Here is a 15095-nt window from a genome sequence, read left to right on the forward strand (position 1 = left end):
GCAATAGGGGAAATGCAAACTGCTTCCCTGTCAAAGAAAGCCCTGAGCATAATACCCACCATTTTTTAATTAGCTCAGTTAATATTGCCCTCAGTCTTGCTAGTTACATGCACTCCTATTCCAAAATCCAGAGGAAAGAAAAGTGCAGTTGTGCAGTTCCTATAATTAAGCAGGAAGAAGTTAAAGGAACTGGAAGGGACAGTATGAGCAATTTTGTCCAGGACACAGGACAAGGAAGATGTAGCTTCCAAACCAAGATGATCAAGACACTAGCCACAGCCTCCTCCTGGGTTAGCCCAGAACAGCATAAAATTCGAGGCTGAGACTAATTTCTAAGTGTCTCTCAACAAAAGCAAAAGGGGTTGGCAACCCTGCCTCTGTGAGCTTTGGTAACTAACAGCGACCATATCTGCCTTGTGACAGGGATTTTGAAAGATCATCTAATTTACTCAAGTAAATCCTTAGAGGACTATAATCTCAACCAACTCATTCATTTAAAATCGACACAATGTGCCTATTATGTACAGGCACTGTGATGGATATGGATGAATAAGATGGTTTCTGCCCTCAAGATTTCAGTCTAGTGGGGGAGACAGAGAGATCCAAACAAAAAATTCCAAATTGTGTGAAAAAGTGGGAGGACATTCATAGTAGTCAAACAGCAAGATCAAAGGAAAGAGAGGTCTCTAAACCACGCAGGAGCACAGCCCAGCCCAAGTGGTCCTCCAACTACAGTGTATCTTCCCTGTTTTACTGATGTATCTTACCATGAACTCAAGGAAAAAACTGTTACATCTGGTTTCTAATACCTCAGCCAGCATAAGACCCTCAGTGTAGTTTGCATCTCTAGATCTATTCTCCTGTCTGCTATCTACTCACACTGCAGCTCCAGAGTGGGCTCCAGGGCAATCAGGGTATTATATAATCCAATGTCCTTGCGAAAGGTCAGTCAGTACCTATTTCTTCTTGCTAAAGGCCACAGGAATGGGCTGGTAATCCAATCTGGGGCAACAGGTCAAAGAAAGAGGTTTGCTGGGGGCTTCAATGAAACAATCTTTCTTATTCTTCTGAGAAAATGTCTAGAAGTGCTCTTTACTCTCACCCTGGATACTGGCTCTTACTCTGGACCATGTGTTACAGAAATGTGAAACCTAGACCTCCTCCACCATTTTGCCACTTAGGCCAGGCTGACATTCAGTGGAAAGCAGGACCAAGCAAATCTCAGCAAAACTGAGCACTGAGCTGGCACCCCAATCAAACCATGCCTGAAGCCCACCTTACCTCTGGAATATTCAACGACATAAGCCAATGCATCCCCTTTAAAGTTTTAACTAGTTTGAGTTGGGTTTCCTGTTACTTACAAACCGAAACATCCTTAACACATTATAATATATTTGGAAGTATACTAAATCGTAAAATCTACTAATGAATCACCATCCACCAGCTCCTTTGACAGCACACTTCAATGTTCACCTCTTGCTTCTAGAAAAGTCTTTGTTAAGCCTAACTCTCAAATATTTAAATATAAATCTTTTCCCTCTTCTTTAAATCTTGGAGAATGACAACTAGTTAACACCTAAATAATAAAATCAAGGCTCTAATTTATCCATAAAAATTTACAAATTTATAAATTAACTACAAAAAATATGAAAATTATCCAAGGCAAAAAGAAATACACACACACACACACACACACCCCCCTACGCAAAGTTACAAGACAGATGAAAAATGAAAGAAAAAAAATCTCTTATTCGTATCACAAAGAGCTAATCTCTCCAATATCCAGAGAGCTCCTTTTTAAAAAAATCAAAGATATCTAACAATCCAACACAAAAAATGGGCAAGGGATATGAAACAGTTCATAGAAAAATGGAAATACATTCCATTCTTATATATAGAAAGATGCTCAACCATTCTCATCACAAGGGAAAAACAAACAAAAATAACACTAAATAAATAAAATTTCTCACCTACCAGATCAAATGCAAGTTAGACAACATGCCCTATTAGCGAAGCTGTGGTGAAACAGGTACTCTCATGTGTGAGTACAGAATAGTACAACCCCTCCCCATGGAGGGCGATTTGATGATATCTATTAAAAATATATATGCAGGGACGCCTGGGTGGCTCAGTCGGTTAAGCGTCTGCCTTCGGCTCAGGTCATGATCCCAGGGTCCTGGAATCAAGTCCTGTATTGGGCTCCTTGCTCAGCGGGGAGCCTGCTTTTCCCTCTGTCTGCCGCCCCCCCCTGCTTGCGAGTGTGAGCGCACTCTCTCACTCTCAAATAAATAAATAAAATATTTAAAAAAAAATATATATATATATATATATACACACACACACACATATTTGACCCAGCAGTAACCTCTTCTGGAAATACATCCTGTAAATATACCTGCCTCCATGCAAAATAATATACATGCGAAGTTATTTACTGCAGCATTATTTGTAATAAAAAGAGATCAACAATCAAGAATCATCTATTTAAATAAATGTGATATATATCCACAGCATGGAGTATAAAGCAATTATAAGAAAAAGTGAAGAAGCTCTCTATTTACTAATATGGCAATCTCCAATATGTATCATTAAACAGAAAAAACCAAGGTACAAAATATCATACACAGTATGCTCACTCAACTTCTCTGCTCAAATGTCATCTTATTCTTACAGCAACAGAGGATGAGTCAAAAACAAATAAAATGATTATAAGGAGAGGAAGGGAACTTTGCAGGGAGGACAGAAATGGAAGCTAAACCTCTCTGAACAGAACCTTGGTTTATGATTCTGATATTGGAACCACATATTTTATATAATCAAAACACAACATTAAATGTATTTCCTAAATGATTTACTGAGGAATAACTGATCTACAAGGAATTGCACATATTAAATGTATACATTTGATGAGTTTGGATGTATGCAAACACCTGTGATACCATCACCATAACCAAGGTAACAGACACACCCCCAACACCTCCCAAAGTCTCCTTATATCTCTTCATTTTTGTTTCTGTTTTTGTGGTGAGAACACTTAACATGAGATCTATCCTCTTAACATTATGAAGTGCACAGGACCATTTTGTTAACTACAGTCACTATGGTGTACAGCGGATCTCTAGAATTATTCATCTAGCATAAATGAGACTTACACAAAATTAAATTTAAAAACAATCCCTCATGAGGCGCCTGGGTGGCTCAGTCGTTAAGCGTCTGCCTTCGGCTCAGGTCATGATCTCAGGGTCCTGGGATGCAGCCCTGAGTCGGGCTCCCTGCTCCGCAGGAAGCCTGATTCTCCCTCTCCCACTCCCCCTGCTTGTGTTCCTGCTCTCGCTGTCTCTCTCTGTCACAAAAAAAAAAAAAAAAAATCTTTAAAAAAAAAACAAAAAACAATCCCTCATGATCTAAAACTGGATTATGGTAACAGTTGTGCAACTTGGTAAGTTTGCTAAAAGTCACTGAATTACACGCTTAAAATAGATGGCAGGAAGGTACAATAATTTTGCTGGAATAAGTCTGAAGAAGCAGTGAAAGAACTAAAGAAAGCCAGGAAGGACCAATGCCTCTCCAACTTCAGTGAGCACCCGAACTACCTGGAGACCCTCACAGAAAGCAGATTTTGGGGGCGCCTGAGTGGCTCAGTCGGTTGAGCGGCTGCCTTCGGCCCGGGTCATGACCCGGGGGTCCTGGGATCGGGTCCCGCATCGGGCTCCTTGCTCGGCGGGAAGCCTGCTTCTCCCTCTCTCTCCCTCTGCTGTGCTCTGTCAAATAAATAAAACCTTTAAAAAAATGAATTTTAGAAAGCAGATTTTGATTCACAAAGCCTGGAATGAGGCCTAATTCTGTACTTCCCACAAGTTCCCAGGGGAGACTGATGACACTGGTCTGTGCGCCACACTCTGAGGGTCCAGACAACTTGGAGGAGCTTTGCTCTAAGAAGCAGCTGAGAAATTGGGGCAGTAGCTGCCAGAGGCAAAGGACGGGTACCAAGTGGGTGAGAGCCCCAAAGGGCTTTTTCTCCCCTTTTGCTGTAGGAGTTGACTGAGCCAGGGTTAGGACTGAGAGTGAGTGCAAAGGGGTTATAAGGACTAATCACAGCATTTAAAACAGGAGTATCCTGGACAGAGTGGCAATGTAGCAGGAGCCAAATCATTGAGAAATGAAGGGAAGCGATGAGGGTCCAACAGGGATGGTGCTGATACAATCTGATGACCTGAAAAGGACAATATGCTAGGAGGAGTCCTGCAGGATGACAATATACTAACGTAATACATTACCTCAGAAGTAGTACCAGAAGAAAGAAAATACATTAAAAAACCATTTTAAAAACCACACTAAGAGTCCTGGAAGCTAGGACATAGCCAACTTCTTTTTTTTTAAGATTTTATTTATTTATTTGAGAGAGCGAGCACAAGCAGGGGGAGGGGCAGAAGGAGAGGGAGAAGCAGACTCCCCACCGAGCAGGGAGCCTGACACAGGGCTCCATCCCAGGACCCTGGGATCACGACCTAAGCCAAAGGCAGACGCCTAACTGACTGAGCCACCCAGGAGCCCCTACAGCCAACATTTAAAGGCTCACTGTGAAAGAAGATAATCTTGCCCTCTAATCAAGCCTTGCTAAAGCTTCAACCCTCACAGTGACTCTCAAAGGAACCATGCCACACCTTCAGGCCTTGGGCCTCTAGTTGTCTTGGTTTAGAATCCCTTCCCCCTTCAGCCCAACCACCCATCAGAATTCAGTTCAAATGTCACCTTGTTAAAACCTCTCTAAGTTCCCACTGCAACTGAGACAAACATCACACTGTAACATTGTATTATAATCATCTATGATCTGAACGAGTGAAACACTCTTACAAGAGTCAATCTTGTAAGTACTTCTTGTATTCCTCCCTCTAGTTAGGGCAGCAATAGCAAAGGAATGATCCAGAAGAAAAAGAAAAGCAACACAAGACATATCCAACTTAGAATTCTAGATAATCAGCTGCTGAGTAAAAAGCAGCCACAAGAGGTCTTCTTCATGGAGCTAAAAGTGTCACCTAACAGGACAGGAGAGACCTATCACTCTTATATTCAATCACACACAACATAGGAGGAAAGGTAAGCCAAGACTTATCAAAATCAGGGTGCTTAAACTTCCTGTGCCATGGCTTCCTTCTCACAATGATGTTTTTAAATACAAAAGATTACAAAGGAGATCAATTATTAAAATAGTTATTAAACAAATTTAGGATCTTTAAAAGTTTCATTTCCCACTGAATAACGAGCTGTAGTGCAGATCCACTAACTACTGTAATTTCAAAGTAGTGATGAGTGTGACATCTGATAAATCTGCAACAACCATAATGTGATATGCAAACACCTGTGGTTTTCACTGGTGATAGTCACAAGTCTGTTACTACTGTGATTTGTTGCCTAGATCCATAATTGGAAGGACACGTTGAAATTCAGTTAAGAGTTTTTCCCCAACTAGGCTAATACATCCCCTAAACCCTATTCAGATTAAGAAGCACTAATAAGTGAATGTTGTCTAAAATAAGAGATACCATCTGCACATCTACCACTACTTACTTGTCCATCTCACCATTAAATTATAGGCACTTTAGGCCAGGGACTATGTCTTACTTGTCTTTGGGTCTACACATCCCATGAATGTTAGCTGAATGAGTATGTCATTTATTGTTCCACTGGACTGTGAACTCCTTGATGGCAGAGATTCTGTCTCAACAACACAAACCAACCACTCCATAAATCTTGATAGAATGAGTAAGTGTGTGAATAACTTATTTTCCTTTGTTGGATGATAATCCTCTCAAGGTCAGGGATCATGTCTCATAATTCTTTGATTTCCCATAGTCTAGTCTACTGCTTTTTACACAAAACCACTCAAGTATTTACTAAATGAGACATTAAGACAAGACAGAGTCTCTGAGATGAAGATCAAAGTAAGTGAAGAGATGAGCTCATGTACCAGCTCTGCTGTGCCAGGAGGAAAAGGTGCAGTACAGCAGTGAGGCAGGCATAGCCAAGCAAGGGAAGACGGACCCAGGCCACAGAGATCATCCACAATGTGGTTACTTGAGAATATGCTCAAGTATTCCCATTCTTGCTTTTAAAACATAAAAACCTTATAAATTCCTTCCTCATCAGTCAGTCTTGCTTGTTCTTTTTTTTTTTTTTTTAAGATTTTATTTATTTATTTGACAGAGAGAGACACAGCAAGAGAGGGAACACAAGCAGGGGGAGCGGCAGAGGGAGAAGCAGGCCTCCCGTGGAGCAGGGAGCCCGACGCGGGGCTCGATCCCAGGACCCCGGGATCATGACCTGAGCCGAAGGCAGACGCTTAATGACTAAGCCACCCAGGCGCCCCGAGTCTTGCTTCTTTTTTATAAAGTCTACATTTTTCTACTGCTACAAAATAAGATAAAAGTTTAGCAAAGATTGATTTGGCATGTTTTTAGTACAATACACCCTACTTAAAAGAAAATCCATATTACAAAATAGAATTGAGAATGCAAAACATGACTCAATTTACAATTTGCCAACTGGCAGAGAAGTTGTGAAGTTGAGAAAAATGCTACAAGGTAAGAGCAATTGCCAACTCAACCTCAATCAGAAACAAAGATAAAGCATTTCTGAAATTAGAAATATAAAGATATAAGTTTTAAAATTTAAAAAAATGTGATCTGTACACAACATTTCAGGGCAAATCATCTGTGTGAAATCCAACCCAATATTCTTCTCCTTCTAGGCAGAGAAATACTTCTCCACTTCACCTTTACTCCTTAACTCCACTCGATACTTGCATTGCTTACACCATGTGCACAGCACATGCCTTTACTTTATATTACAATTATCAGTACAAAAATACAAGCCCCTTACAGGCAGAAGTATCTTACCTCACCCTCACATCATCCACGACAGCAGTACCTTGTAAATAATAGCTCTGCAATAAACACTTAATGAATGAGGATTATTTTTTTACATTTTATTTTCTTGAGAGAGAGAGAGTGCAAGCGAGCACAAGCTGGGGGTGGGGCAGAAGGAGAAGTAGACGCCCCATTGACCAAGGAGCCTGACTTGGGGCTCGATCCCGGGACCCTGAGATCAGGACCTGAGCCGAAGGCAGACGCTTAACCAACTGAGCCACCCAGGCGCCCCAGATTATTTTTTTTAAAACAAGACATACCTTGTACTCTTATAAATAATAGATGCCAAATGTTCAGAGAATAAGGTAACTTATCACTGATATTCCCAGATAATTTAAAATGTCCTGAAAATGAAGATGAAGAATGTCTACCAATTAAAGTTATTTCTGTTTTGTTTTAAAGTTGTTTCTGTTTACTCCTAAATAACCAAACAGGACATTTCATATTTCTGCACAAACTAACCTCACTGAAATATAAATAAAATTGTTCTCTAAGACATGAAACATCAGACTACAAAAATCTTCACATTTATTTTTAAAACAAGGTTCTTTAGGCAGATAGCCAAACTAGTCAGTGATAAAATCCACAATGTTTTGATTCTTGCTCAAGTTTTCTACCAAAGCACAATAAGTACTTAAATAAATGAAGTCACTAAGCTAACTCAACGATAATAAACATAGGTGACAAGTTTCTTGAGGGCAGAGACTTTGTCTCTACCCAGCATCTAGAACAGTACCTCCTATCTCATAAGCATGCCCTGCAAATATTTGCTAAAACAATGACATTCCTGACTATCTCATGGATTTCACGGACATATTCCGAGAGCTTCTTACCATTGCTCATATCCACCCACTCTGTCCTTCAAAATCTCATCAGTCCTCCTCTTCCAGGTCAAGAGAACCAAGGTATCATACGAAAGTTTCTCTGGCCTGCTCTAAGTGATAAATGAAAATGCTTTCCCCTTAGTATATAAAATGTGATAGTCAAATAACTAAGCAATTATCAATATTTCAAAAGACATTAAGTAGCCCTTAATGGAAAAAAAACTACAGGTTTCCATTCAACTCCATGTATGCCCTACTAAATTAAGTATAAAATTTCTCAAGGTAAATTTGATATAAAAAGTTCTAATCTTCCATGTCTCTTTCTTTCTTTTTTTTTTTTTTAAGATTTTATTTATTTATTTGACAGAGAGAGAACACAAGCAGAGAGAGTGGGAGAGGGAGAAGCAGGCTTCCCGCCAAGCAGGGAGCCCGATGCAGGGCTCGATCCCAGGACCCTGGGATCATGACCTGAGCCGAACGCAGACGCTTAACGACTGAGCCACCCAGGCGCCCCCTTCCATGCCTCTTTCTAAACTAGAAATGGGTAGCAGAGAGATGTGAGAATTACAAATGTAGTGAAGGGTGTGAACGTGACCTTCTCTGGAGCAGGCCAGAATCTAAAACCAGCCTGTGGGAAAAACCTTTGAAAGGCTTCTAGGTCACCCTCCCACACAAAGCATGAATTCCTCAGTCACTGACAGGTGGTCCTGCAGTCTTTGAGAGAGGCAGATTATCTCCCACACAGAATGCTCATTCTCTCCCAAGTCAACCCATTGCACTCCTGGTTAATTCTGGCTCTGAAAATATTTGAGCTGTTATTATAGGACTCTTCTTCTGGCCCCAGCTTCATGTCAACACAATGAGTACAAAGCCTTTTCTAGCATAAAGACCTAGAATCACATGTTCCACTTGCTTTCACAATACACCCCACTCCTCAATTCCCATTCAATGAGTAGGCAATGAATCCAAGACATGAAGATGTCTTCCCAGTAGAAAGATGGATTTATTTTCATAAAAAACTATTGAGCACAGACTCCTACAACCTTAAGAGCTGTGAAAAGGCCTTGGAAGCCATCTAATTCTACTCCTCTCCCCTCTGTGGTAGGAATTGCTTCAATAACATCTCTGGGCAACACATTTGTGTCCCAGAATCTTAAGATGGGAGGGAGAAAAATGTCTCTTTAATGTTAAGTAGTTCTAAGTATAGTTTTTAAAAGTTATCTGTTAGTACATAGATTTGGTAGGTAACATGGTTTGATAGAAACAGATCAAAAGTAATGTGTCACTTGGTTACTTTCTATTAGTTCATGGTCTCTTGCTATACAATTTCCCAGTTGTAAGAAAGCTAAATTTGTTACCTACTAACAATAATTTTAAAATGTCTTTACAAAGATGTGAGCCACTAAAAATACCCATTACTTGGAAGCCCAAAATTAAATAGGTTCTTTAGCTCGTAAGATCTTTTTACAAGTATGACATATGAGGCGCCTGAGTAGCTCAGTCAGTTAAGCATCCACTCTTGATCTCAGCTCAGGTCTTGATCTCAGGGTCGTGAGTTCAAGTCCTGTGTTGGGCTCCATGCCAGCGTGGAGCCTACTTTAATTAATTAATTAATTAATTAAAAGTATGGCATAGATGGACACTGATACTTTATCCAGTCATTCACTCAACAAATAAGTACTAAGGGCCTACCTTATGCTGGACACTGTGCTGGGCACTAGGAAAATAGTGAAAGCAGAAAACACATGGTCTCTCTTCTAAAGGAGCTTTGTTCATAAAAAAGACAGATTATCACCCAGAGAATTACAGATTGAGAAAAGTGCTAGAAAGGCAAAGTTCAGGACGCTATGAGAACATGTAGTAAGGAAAACTGATATAGCCTGGGAATTCAAAGCAGGATATACTACAGAAGTGATGTTTAAGCTGGGATCTGAACGGTGGCAATTCACATTTATGTAAAAACAGATCTCATAAAATGAAAGGGTTGGTCCAATAAACCCAGCTACCTTTGGCATCTTTATCCTAAAACAACCTCTTTTTTAAAAAAAAGGAAAGCCGGGGTGCCTGGGTGGCTCAGTGGTTAAGCATCTGCCTTCAGCTCAGGTCATGATCCCAGGGTCCTGGGATCAAGCTCCGCATCGGGCTCCCTGCTCAGCGGGAAGCCTGCTTCTCCCTTTCCCACTCCCCCTGCTTGTGTTCCCTCTCTCACTGTCTCTCTCTCTCTCCCTCTCTCTGTGTGTGTCAATCTAAAACCAGCCTGTGGGAATCTTAAATCTTAAATCTTAAAAAAAATAAAATAAAGTAAAATAAAAAAATAAGAAAAGGAATGCCAAGTATTCTATAAAAAGGTTTAAAGGCTAGGGGTGCCTGGGTGGCTCAGTCGGTTAAGCGTTTGCCTTTGGCTCAGGCCATGATCCTGGGGTCCTGGCACGGAGCCCCACGTCTGGCTCCCTGCTCAGTGGGGAATCTGCTTCTCCCTCTCCCTCTGCCGCACCCCCCTGCTTGTGCTCTCTTGCTCTTTCTCTCTCAAACAAATAAAACCTTCAAAAAAAAAAAAAAAGGCTTAAAGGCTAGGAATTGATATTTCTTTGGAGAGAAGGATAGGGTCATACTCTACTGTAGATACCCCACCTGGTATAATTATCACCATTGTAGTCACTAAAATCTTGGCTGAAATGATTAGTGTCAGTGTTAAATCAATGCTCATATTATCTTCAGTTAAGCAAAATAAATTCATAAAACTACATTTCCTTACACAAGAAACTCCATTCCGAACTTCAACTGTGAAAAGAAGATGCTTTCTTGTACCTCACAGGATTGCTATCAAGATTCGATGAGAAAATATATGGCAAAATGCTGGGGCAGATCTTGAAATGGTTGGAGGATATGGCATCCGTGCGATCAAAAAGCTTGATCGGTCCCTTCTCACTATGACAGTTCTTTAGATTCAGCTTGCTTCATTTTCCTGACCATGAGAAGAAAAAAAAAAAAAAACTGTAACACAGGTTTGCACTCCTTCTCTAGCCTTGGTTTTCTCCACGAGGGTGAGACTGCAAAACTCAAAGGTCCCCTCTAGCTCTAGACACTGACCTGCACATCTTTTTAAAGGGCCACTCCCTGCCTCACATTTGAGACTACCTCCTCAACCACTCCATTCCCCCATGACTCCATACTTCCTCTCAGGAATGGCAGCACATAGTTCATGATTTAAGTTTCTCAAAGACCTATTTTCTACTTATTTTACAGGCAGATTTAAGTCGAATGTATGCATCCAAATTAGACCTTCTGAATGATCCAAATGACTGTTGTAAAACTTTGTATGCCCCAATGAAAAAAATGAGTAACAACAGTCAAAATGACCAACTGTCAAGAACAGTTATAACTCCTAATCCCAAAAAGTAAATTTTGGTTTTCTGAGTAAGGAAAATTATCTGCTCCATTTTAAAATCAGAAAAGACAGTCTCAAAAACAATCACTTATACTCAGAAATAACAATAAATACATGCAAACTCATTCATGGAAAACAATTTTTAAAAAAAATTACAATGGCTAGAAGAGAACTAAAATGTCCACCATACAATGCTGTAAGATGTTGCCGCATGCAAATGAAATTTTACAAAAGAAGTTACAGTGCTCAAATAAATTATGTAGCCAAAGACAAATCTACATGTTTAAGATTTTTCTTGTTTAAAATAATTTTGGAGTGTGGTCTTGAAAAGCTCTCCTACTTTTCACCTTCATCAAATAGCATCCCAACTAAGAGAACACAACTATGATACTTCCAGGCAAGAGACCTGTTTTGATGATGCAAACCAAGGCCGCAAGGGTAACGTTGGCACTAGTAATTGCTGATAAATTCAGCTGTTAGGCACGTTTAAAACTTTATATAAATTTTAGTAACTTAAAATTCTAAACTTATTTCCAGAGAAAAAGTTGATCCTTTCAGTCCTAGGAACAGTGGCAAGATAGCAGCTTCCTGTTTGACACTCTTAATGCTTATTTTAACCATATTTTACACCTACCGAGTGTTTCAAGCTTTAAAGTTCATCAGAGTTAGTATATTATAAATTACAACTTGAGTACTGCAATGCTCTCTTTTTAAAGAGAAGCAAACAGGAGTTAAAGAACTCATCCAAGGTCACCCAACAAGTCAGCAAAAAAGTTGGGAGCAGGACTAAAACTTCAGTTCCTAGACTACTAACTACCTCACACTTTCCCAATTACAAAAAAGAAAAAACGAAATTAAGTGATTTACTTTCAGTAACAACAGCATACCTCAAACACAATAGAGCGCTTATCACAAACAGTAACCAAAAAGATGCACCTTGAACAAATGAGACAGCTTGCTACTTCTGGATACTACTGTCATGTCCCTAGTTCTTGAAACCAACGAAAAACTTACTGCTTCTGGATATATTACATCCTAGAGAATGTTCACTCTTCAGTATGTACAATTTGCTTTCACACTAACCAAACATTTATAAATTAACGTTACCACCTTTTTCCATGCCTAGGTGCTGTGGGACGCATCAATTTCCTCACTCTTCCAAAAGTCAAGTCAAAGACCACATTTCTCAAAAATAAGCAGTTCTCAATGAGAACACAGTTACATAGCCAATGAAGGAAAAGCTCTAATAAGTTGCTTCTTTTGAAGAGATATTTTTAAAGGATGATTATATGCTTCACAGAATTAATGTTAAGTCGCCCGCCAACAAAAAAAATGATTCTTGTAAAGTAGCTTTTAAGGCTTATGCCTCCCTGTTTGGGACATAGTCTGACTTGTTGGACAAGAATGATCTGGGCACGCTCACACAGAACCCCTATGAACCAGCCAGCTTAGTTCACTGAAAACATCATTTCGACCTCCCAACTGTAGTACTCTTTCCCATACTATAAGGGCCAAGATGACCCTCTTTAACAATCTCTCAGGAGAAGGTTCCCTGGCGGAGAAAGTGACAGCCTTCCTCCTGATGTTTCTGGGGAAAGTGTTAACACCAGAAAGAGAGGCTCCTAGGAAGTGTCAGTGCAGTGGAGTAGCCCTTGGTTCCGAGCAGGTCCTTTCTGACCTAGTCTCAAGTCCTCCGCCTCCAGCCCGGATTCCGCCTTACAGACCTTCCCAAGCCGCCCGCGCCCCTGTTCTCTAACCCGGAGCGAGACTCCCAACTCTCCCGGGAGGCGAGGCAGTCTAAGCAGACAAGACGGCCACCCCACCTCTTCCGGGGACTCGCAGGCCCGCTCCCTGGCCGTATCAGAGCCTGACGGACCCTGCCAGAGAGAAGGCAGCCGGCCCGTTCTGGGGCCTCCCCGACGGAACCCCGCACCCCACGGTCCCTTTCCACAGCCTCCACCCCTTCGAAACACCACCCTCCTTACTCGTGAATCCCCCTTCCTCAGGAGCACCCCAGTGGAGTTACCGGCCCACTCAAAAGTAAGAGCGACCGCCACTCCTATCGGTCACCCTGGCCCCCACTGTCACCGCCCTGCTCCCGGCCTCTGCCCACGCCGCTGGCGGGCCCCAGTGACGCCCGGGTCGGTACCTTGCGGACCCCCTTGTAGATATAAAAGTAGAGCTCCCGGCCCACATTGAAGCAGAGGCGGTCGCCGTTGCCAGACTGGTCGTTGAGGTTTACGAAGGAGACGCGGACGGGGTTGGATCCCTGCGAGTTGAAGGGCACCCGGTTGGGCCGGCTGTACTCCGAGTGCGGCAGCAGCTTGTACAGACCTTCCCGAGTGGTGAATTGGGTCTTAATCTCGTTCATCTCCTTCCCTCCTCCCTCCGTCGCCATCTTGGAAAGCAGCGTTCATCCTGCCCTAAGTGCCCGGATCACGCCCACCGCGCAGGCGCCGTCCCGGGCTCTTGTTCTCTCCCCCCTCCCCCGCCTCTTCCTCCTGGCCCCTCCCACTCGCGAGTCGTCCCCGCGGAGGCCGGCCGAGGGGCAGGGGCGGGCTTGTTTACGGCCCGACTGCGCAGGCGTGCTCACCTGGCGCTCTCCGCGCGGCTGGGCGTCCGCATGCCCCTCCCCCTGGCGCGGCCCCGGGGCCGCCCCGTGGCCGTACAGGTGGGGGAGGCACCGGCCGGGGGTCGGGCTAGCTGTGCCGCCTCCGCCTCCCCGCCACCCCCGGGGCCGAGCCGGTAAGCCGAAGCCACGGCAGGTCTGTGGTCGGGAGCGCAGAGGTGAACTCGAGCGGCCTCCTCAAGTGCCTCGGCCCCGCCCTGAGGGGCCCCGGGACCCCGAGGAGCGGAGGGAGAGGGCAGCCCCCCCGTGCAGGGCCTGCACGTGGGGTGCCGAGAGCCGAGCACCGGAGCTCCGGCGTTCTGCCTTCGGGAGGATGCGGGGGCGCCCCGAGGCTGGGGGGAGCCCCTCCCCCAGGCCCGCCCTGGGCCACCTGCGCGACCGTCGGGGAGCCCCTCAGCGCCTCCCGGAGCCGGTTTCCGAGAAGGTACCGAGGGGCCTCAGTTTCCCGCTTCGCGGCGTTTCTTTAGGCGGGGCGGGGGGAGAGCACGCTGTACGTGTGGACACACAGCGCGTGTCTTTGGAAGTCGGCGCTCTGGATGCCTGTCGGTGGAGAACATTGGCTAATGTGGAGTAAAGTAGGTTGTGTTGGCACTTCTGTTTCTTAAGTTTGTCTTCACCAAGTGTTTAGAGAAAAGGGGAAGCGTCGGGTCAGGCAGTGGCTTTCGGAACCAGAGACCCAATCGAAGCAGGAGTCACTGGTCTTGCTCAATAGCTTGACGAGTAGAGGCCATTGATTAAAAAGAAAAAGGCTGAGTAGGATCTGCGAGATTACTAGGCAGAGTTGTGTGCGTACACTGCTAGATCTAGATATGGAAGGACAGGCACTATTTTATACCTGGGTTTTTGACTAGAATAAGAACGTTTCTAAAGCGACAGAAACTTTCTGGGAGAATTCCGGGGGGAGGGGGGGAGCCAACATTTGTTACACCAAGAATTAACTATTTCCTTAAATTCAAATCATAGCTGGAGGGTCGCAAAATTAGTAGATGGAGCTAAGTTCTACAGTAGAGGAGGCTGAATCACAAACATCTTATTATTACAAAGCAAGTAGGTACTGCCAATGATGTAATAATAATGCATCTGACACCAACAGCTTGTATACTTTGTTCATGGTGGCAACAAAAACAAAAAACAGAGCAAGATCCTACTTATTAGACACCTAAATAGCTGAATTTTTTGGTTGTAATTGTTTTGATGTTATCTCCTTTCTCTAAAAGTCAAATAGATATCAAAGTCTTTTAAAATGCCAGGATGTGTACTGTGGTCGCCACGGGTATCCCAATTTTCTCTGTGTTATTTTACAATGAAAATATGTATTTATAATGATC

The 15095-nt window shown here is 43.0% G+C and overlaps 1 protein-coding gene and 1 long non-coding RNA gene across 7 annotated transcripts in view; one reads left to right on the forward strand and one right to left on the reverse strand.

Moving 5' to 3' along the window:
- WDR20 (WD repeat domain 20) overlaps positions 1-13614 on the reverse strand; it is a 62048-nt gene extending 48434 nt beyond the window's left edge. For 4 of the 6 annotated variants that reach the window (XM_044918454.1, XM_044918452.1, XM_044918455.1 and 1 more), the window contains exon 1: positions 13288-13614. In XM_044918454.1, the coding sequence (XP_044774389.1) occupies positions 13288-13536 (249 nt within the window). In that variant the 5' untranslated portion in view covers positions 13537-13614. Of the gene's footprint in view, positions 1-13251 lie in introns of all 6 variants that reach the window. The other 2 variants (XM_044918453.1, XM_044918451.1) reach the window with 1 other exon arrangement.
- A 75-nt stretch (positions 13615-13689) lies between these two features.
- LOC110571572 overlaps positions 13690-15095 on the forward strand; it is a 29490-nt gene continuing 28084 nt past the window's right edge. The window contains exon 1 of the long non-coding RNA XR_002479795.2: positions 13690-13883. This is a non-coding gene — a long non-coding RNA (uncharacterized LOC110571572). The remainder of the gene's footprint in view (positions 13884-15095) is intronic.

The sequence above is a fragment of the Neomonachus schauinslandi genome, chromosome 9 (genome assembly GCF_002201575.2).
Source record: "Neomonachus schauinslandi chromosome 9, ASM220157v2, whole genome shotgun sequence".
Classification (NCBI taxonomy): Eukaryota; Metazoa; Chordata; class Mammalia; order Carnivora; family Phocidae; genus Neomonachus; species Neomonachus schauinslandi.